Raw genomic sequence first — 7,374 nt, 5'->3', positions numbered from 1 at the left:
TCATTTCACGCTCTCTTTCTCGCTCTTCTCTTTCTAATTTGTCTAATTCAAATTTTCGTTCACGCTCTCGTTCTTCTCTTTCTTCTCTTTCTCCTTTCTCGATCTTCTCTTTCTAATTTTTCTCTTTCAAATCGCATTTTCTCTAACTCTACTTGAAACTGATATTCTGCCATTTTATAAGAGCCTAACTCTGATTTAACTGTATATTCTGGAAGTTCGTATTTTTCAAAGATGTTTTCTTCTACTAATTTGTTTGCAACCTTTATTCTAATATCTTGCTTTTTCTGAGAGGATTTAACATCTAACCCAAGATGCAAACCTAATGCGATCAAGTCATCCTTTTTTAACGTATCAAAAACCTGAACACTTGGTGAATTAAGAAAGTCTGTGACCGAAAACACCATGTTGATTTCTGCTGGCTTATAATTTAATTTCACGATTCAATTAACAAAATTCTGACAATAAACTGCAAAAGTGCAAGAAATTCTTTATCCCGGACGAGCCCCCAATTCTGTTATGGGTCAGAATAACCCTAAATGCCAGCAAAGATCAATCACACAATTTAAACTTAACAATAATTTATTAACATTAATATATACAAATCATAAAGTACAAACTTAGCAAGAATCTAAAAATACATACATCAGAGTGTCCGTTGCTGCACACAATGTCCAGTGTAATTATATCCCAGTCTCTTTATACACCTGTACATCAATGTTACTTATACGACAAATTATTGTTTATGCATCGAATTGACAGGGTATTTATACAGTACTATAAATCTAGAAAATTCTAGAAGTTGTAAGTACATGATATTACTGGAAAGTTCTGTACATACACAAAGTTCAAGAATGTTCTAGAAAAAATGACCGAACATGTTGACCACACAACATTGTGATATTCTGACTTAGGAAGCAGCTCTTTATGATATTTTTAATGATTTTAATAGGTGTGATACTAAATATTATCTTCATATACAGTACACTTCATATTTTTAATTTCAATGAATCGTTACCCTTTACATAATCTGTATTAAAATTTCTTCATATCATGATCTTACATAAAAAGCATTTTTGAAAAAAGAGAGCAGCGCTTTATACCTTATTCTATTTTCCATTTGAAGTTGATTTTAAAGCTCTTTATGAAAATCAATGTTAGGAAGTTTTTTTAATAAATTGTGAAATTTACAGCAGAGGGTCCTTTGTCTTTAAAGTCATGAGCTGATACAATGACCTTGTCAGCAAATACAATCTATCATTAAGTCAAATCTGACGTTTTTCATACTAATTGTTAGACCATTATTTACACACTGAACTGTCGCAGATTTTTTTTTATGAGAAGGAGCAGGAAAATCAGTTTTGGGATAATCTGGTAATTCTGAAATCTCAATCTAAAGGTATTCTCATAAAAGTCAAATCGATTCTCTTTGTAAAATTGGTTTTTTTTACCCATTTCGATACTTCATTTAAAATTGACATGAAGCCCTCTGTATTTCTATTCACCAAGGTAGTACACACTCTTTGTTTCAATTCGATAATAGAAATACCTTGAAAAGAACATTTATTATTTATTCCCCCGATTTTTGCATCCAAAAATCGTTATTAGACGAAACCATATGATGACAGAGATAGATTTAAAAGAACATAAAATATTAATCTTACCAGCATTGTATGTATCAACTTATCTTCAGGGACAAATCATGTTTCATTGTAACTGCACGAACCCAGTATCGAACATGATATCCTTTCACTAAATGAACAAAGTATGTAAATAATTTTTAAAAGAAATTAAAATCATTGATTTTATCATATAAAATCAATACCCCTTTCCATCAAGGCTCCTGCAGTTCTGGAACATTCAGTATTTTGTGAAACAGCACTTCAAGTTGAATGTGAACAACATTTGAGATTTTTCTTAAATTTTCTCCGCATATTTTAACAAGACATTCAGCTTCAAGGACGGAATCATCATGACCGATAGTTTCCACATCAGTTTACGAGGCACTGAATATACAACTTCCTCCAAATCCGTCGGAGAATTCATGGACAGACTTGTCCAATGTGGACGAGCAGATGTGATTTCCCCAGGTCATTATTTTGTTGACAGAAACCCTACTGTTTTCCATCATGTTTTGGATTATGTGTCTGGGAGAAAATTTCATCTTCCCAAAGGAATTTGTGCCATCGAGGCGAGAGAAGAAATGGAGTTCTGGATGATTCCCATTGAAGCAATCCCGGTGTGCTGTTACGAAATACTTTACAATGACAATTTGTCTAGCTATGAAGCAATTGAAAAAATGGAGATTGGTTTGATGCATGGCGTTTCCCCTACAGAAAAAGAAAAAATAATCCCAAGAACAAAGCTTGTAAAATTAAGAGATACTCTGAACAAAGCCTCGGTGGATCCAAGCTCCAGTCTTCTTGGAAAGGTTATTTAAATCTGTTTTTTTTTCAACTTTCATTTAAAAAGCCTTAATTTTGTAGGAGAGTGGCACTCTTTACTCTCACTATTGTTTTTGCAACTTCAATTCTGGTTCATTATATGTTTTTTTTTAGAAAACACATATCTAAAGTTAAAATCTAGAGGTGTTGAAAGTATTAAATCATGTGAAGGAAATGATTTTAATTGTTTAAGGCGTCTATAGTATTTTATTTGAATCGTATGTTTCAGATACTGTTGGGCTTGGTGTCTGTGGTTACAATTGTGTAGTTATTTTAATCGTACATATGTGAATATTTCAGATATGGTTGACCTTTGAGGCTGTTGTTACAATCCTAGCGATTATCTGCTTCATCTTGAATACAGATAAAGACTACCGGGAGGATAGAGGGAGCATTCCAGCCATATCGGACAATGATACGTATAACCATGTCTTCAGTAACCCCAAACTCTCCATGCTACTAACCAAGAAAATTCCTAAAGAGCGCGTGGTCCTAGAGGGTATATCTAATGTGTTTCTTCTGCTTGATCTGATTTTACGATTTATCATCACCCATCAGAAGAAAACATTCTTTTTGGTTTCATCAAACATTTTAGAAATTATTGCGATTACGATTTCATTTTTCGTGATGTATATGGATAGACATCCTGAGATAATTGTTCAAAACAGTTGGCTTGATGAAATCATTATATGTGTTGGATGTCTATACTCTTTAAGAGTTTTCAAACTATTACGCTTAGCAGAAACAATGGGTGAAATGAAGATTTTAAAGTTGTGTTTTCAAAACAGCTTGAAATTAATACTACTTCTTTTGATGGTATTTACAATTTTCTCAGTTATTTTTGGATCGTCCATGTTTTGGGCCGAATTTCACAATGCAGAAACATTTCCCAATATGTTTGTCAGTATTTGGTGGGCGGTTGTTACCATAACGACCGTTGGATATGGTGATCACTATCCTAAGGGTTCATATGGGTACTTGATGGCTTCTCTGACCGCTGTAATTGGTATTTTATTGATAGCCATGCCCATCGCATCTTTATCCTCCAGTTTCAATACTTATTATAGCTGTTACACTTATAAAAAGAAATATACCGAAGCTAAGAAAAAGTCCACAGAAAATATTTCTGAAAGTGCAATTGATAAGAGTTGATAAATTATAACATCATCAACTGGTTTAGGTTTACCTGTATGATAAGTTCTCTTATAAAAAATTAATCAAATAATGGACACTGGTATTTTATTTATTTGTTAATTCATTGGTATGTTTTCAAAATGATGTTTAAAATAAAATCAAAATGTTACTTTATTTTAAGTTTAATCATATTTTAAAATTCTAGTCAAATATATTGAATCCTTAAATATATCATAAATAGCATATTGATTTTAAGACATGTGAAGCTCGTTCAGTGGAGTTGGACTTTTTAGGCAAATATTGCTTTTAAAATGATAAATTGACAGATCCTAGGCGATGAGTCAGTAAAATACGTGAAAAATATAACGAAGAGAGGTTGAAGCTAAGAAGGAGTCCAGAATGGCGTCCTATCTTCTATTGTTTTAGTGTTACTGTATATGATTTTTAATTAATAATTATTGCACAACGATTGCGAGCCCCTGTGGCTTGACATTGAGGTATCAATAAACAGTATTTACTTCTATTTAGATGTAGATTCTATGTATCTCAGTGAACTTGAAATAAAAGACATGTTTCATATCTGGATATTTTACTAGAAAAAGACGTGAATGGTTACCTAATAACAAAAGTTAATTATATTATGAACATGATGAATTCAGCAGTACTTTTCTATCGTCGACTTCCCTCACTTATGTACATATAGTAATATACATTTACACTTATAACCTACATTAAAATGGAGTTGGTTTAACTGATTCGGTACTGAAGAGCATGCTCTACGATTTCTATAACAGGTTGAAGAGAACGTCATTTTGCGTGTTATATTTATATGGTCAATACAATGACATAATCAGCAAGTACAATCAATCATTAAGTTGAATCCTGACTGAAATTTTCCATACTAATGATAAGGCCACTATTTAAACAATGAATTGTCTATGGATGTCCTATCATACCACTCTGCGGATGTGACCGTTCGACAGGGGGTGCTCCTTTCTCCTACTTCTCCTACGTGTTTGCTCTGCTCACGATCTGAAATGCTTAAATGGACTTGAGCTTGATTATTGTTCGTTATCTCTATATTTTGTTTAATTATTATGGAAGTAATCTTAGATTTTAATACACCTTGATTCACCAAAAAAAGCTCCTCTCTGTTTTATTTTAGTGAATAAACAGAAAGGGCCTTCTGAAATTTTTTAAAAAATTATCGAATTCTAGTCGTACGTCAATGCTTTTTTTACAGATTTTTCTCTTTTATACATTTATAGATCCATTTTATAATTTGACTAAAATCCTTCGATTGAGAATGCAGGAAATTTAAATTATTTTTCCATAAATTAAGAACTACTTCTATCGTATTTTCATTTCTGTGAAAAGGTCACAAAATGGCAAGACCAACAAACTTTGTTATGTGCTTTAAATAATGCATAGGTGAAATCAAATACTGTTGTGATTTATCTTATATTCATTTAGCTAAACAAAATGAATATATACCAAAGTATTACAAAATATATATTACTATAAAGAAAACAATAATTTTTATATTCGATATCGTATATATTGATGCATTGATCAAAAATGTTTTTACTTCAAGTATAATAATCATTTTCTCCAGTATTTTATAATCTTTATTGCAGTATTTTGAGAGCTTATTCTAGGATATACAAGATAATTGAATTCATTTTAATTTGGTTGCACTGTTGAAAATGGGATGTTTTAGCATATTTACTTAAACAGAGAAATGTATAAACACTGTTTGTTCTCTTCGTCCTTTTTTCTCCTTTATCTGATATATACATAATTGTGTTAATTTGTTTAACCAGTTCACACAACAGATTATTAATTGAATGTAATCGTGCAGATAGATATTTTCCAGAAATATATACCTATTTCAGGTAATGTGCCACCAGATATATCCTGGCACCTGTAAATCAGGGTGTTTAGTAAATGGAAATTAACTTATACATGTATGCAATGTACTTAAAGTCAATAAACTGTTGTTAAACCATTTTTAATGTCCATACTCATAACACATAGAATTAATTTCTAAGAGTTTAATTGACGTTGGGCTGATTAAATGAATACTTTCTTTTAAACTTGACAAAATTATAAATTGAAATAAGTGACAACAATACATAATACAATCCACTGAATATTTACATTCATTGAAAGCTAATATCTGGTTTTATGAACTTCCTTATGCCATTAAAATTTTCACTTTTTCTTGATAGCACCTTATTGAAATACAATATGTCATGTGATTTATTTATATATACTGTATTAACTTTTGAAAATTTTATTGAAATAAAGGAAGAAATTTATACAATATATAATCATTCATTCTCAATTAAGAAGGAATAAAATCCGCCTATGCACAGTAAAAGGGACGTATTCTTAATACATCTGTACGAAAGTTATTGCAAAATCTTGAGAACAAAAGTGAATTATACTTTTTTGAGGAAACACCAAAAGAATTTTTTTAGCAAACTGGCAAAGCATAATATGGAGCTTGGAAACGGTATTTTATTTGAAGACTGGTACGGCAAATCTTCACACTTTATCATGCTCACCCCATACCTGTGGTTAGTTCCATTGATGGTTACTATTATAGTCCTTGTTGTATTCAAGAGGGCCGAGCTTTTCGACTACACGCAAAAGTACCTGGTGGCCATCATGCTTCTGGACCTTCTCATCACGCTTCTAAACGGAATTCGAGATGGCGCTCTTACACTTCCAGAAATGTATTACGGGTATATAGAATACAACATCTGCCAATTCATACTCACTTCTTTTAACTTGCAAACTAATCTTCATGGAACGTCGATTTGGATCAAGTGCTTCATGTCTTTTTCTCAATATGTAATTGTTGCATATCCTTTGAAATGGAGGTTTTGGAACTTGAAGCCATTGTTTGGGATTTTTGTTGTAATTCATTTGAGTCTTTTGTGTCTGTTGTTACTTTGGGGTTCCGGTATGCCATTGAAAGGAGTTTGGACGTTTCAACTTCCTGGCAAATACTACAAATCTAAAATTATCCAAGCTTGTTGCATGGATTTAAACTCGGAATTTTATGAAACTTTCATCTTTTACTTTCTATAAAAGTATGGAAAGTATTTTTTATTCATTCATTTCTTGGCTTTACCAATCATTTTGGATATAGTGTTGGTTATTTCACTCACAATTTTAATGCAAAAACATTTAAAGTTTATGTCCATTTTGGCACCAAAGACAGGAAAGAAAAGTAAAATTAGATACTGTATCTCATTTTGATTAAATTGAATATTATTCTTGGCTTATCGTTTATTCTACAGGAAGTCCCTCTAGTCATATACGCCACATTAGTTTTAGCATCATCTAATCCTATGACCATCATTCTTGAAGCCCAGGGAATATACAATACCATAATGATATCCTTTGTGATCGGAAAACCTCTGGATCTTGTAATTTACGCCAGATTTAGTAAGAATTTAGCACTGAATTTTCCAAACATTTTTATGAATGTAAATCACATCAGAACTCCAAAAACTTCAGTAAAACAGACTCTGGTGATAAATATACAGTTAATAGAGACAAGATGGGAAATAGTTAATTAGTTAATGGTGATTAATTGATATCACTGGTCAGAAATTTTGATTGGGCGGATCAGTGTTTACCTAGCTTACTTTATTGTTTAATGTTAGTGTTTACATGGTTTATGGACTACTGTTTGTTAGAAATATTAAATTAAATATTTCAGTTCATGAATTGATAATTACAGCAAAACTCGGATAAACAAAGCCTCGGAGACGTATGAAATTAC

At 31.6% G+C, this 7,374-nt stretch overlaps 1 protein-coding gene across 1 annotated transcript; it reads left to right on the top strand.

Annotated features, from left to right (window-relative positions):
* The first annotated feature begins 1,939 nt into the window (after nt 1-1,939).
* LOC134275773 (potassium voltage-gated channel subfamily C member 3-like) lies at nt 1,940-3,593 on the top strand. The gene is made up of 2 exons (XM_062758068.1): nt 1,940-2,428; nt 2,742-3,593. The coding sequence occupies exons 1-2, from the start codon at nt 1,970-1,972 to the stop codon at nt 3,591-3,593; spliced, it is 1,311 nt and encodes a 436-aa protein (XP_062614052.1). The 5' UTR covers nt 1,940-1,969.
* The last annotated feature ends 3,781 nt before the right edge of the window (nt 3,594-7,374 follow it).

Source organism: Saccostrea cucullata, unplaced genomic scaffold, assembly GCF_032062105.1.
Source record: "Saccostrea cucullata isolate Sc308-1 unplaced genomic scaffold, CSIRO_AGI_Scuc_v1 ctg7305, whole genome shotgun sequence".
Taxonomy (NCBI): domain Eukaryota; kingdom Metazoa; phylum Mollusca; class Bivalvia; order Ostreida; family Ostreidae; genus Saccostrea; species Saccostrea cuccullata.
This window is presented reverse-complemented; position numbering and strand designations above follow the sequence as displayed.

What these genes read in the sequence shown, in the direction of transcription:
- LOC134275773 (XM_062758068.1), top strand. Translation starts at nt 1,970, where the DNA reads ATGACCGATAGTTTCCACATCAGTTTACGAGGCACTGAATATACAACT. An exon ending in GCTCCAGTCTTCTTGGAAAG is followed by an intron (nt 2,429 to 2,741) that starts GTTATTTAAATC and finishes TGAATATTTCAG; the next exon opens with ATATGGTTGACCTTTGAGGC.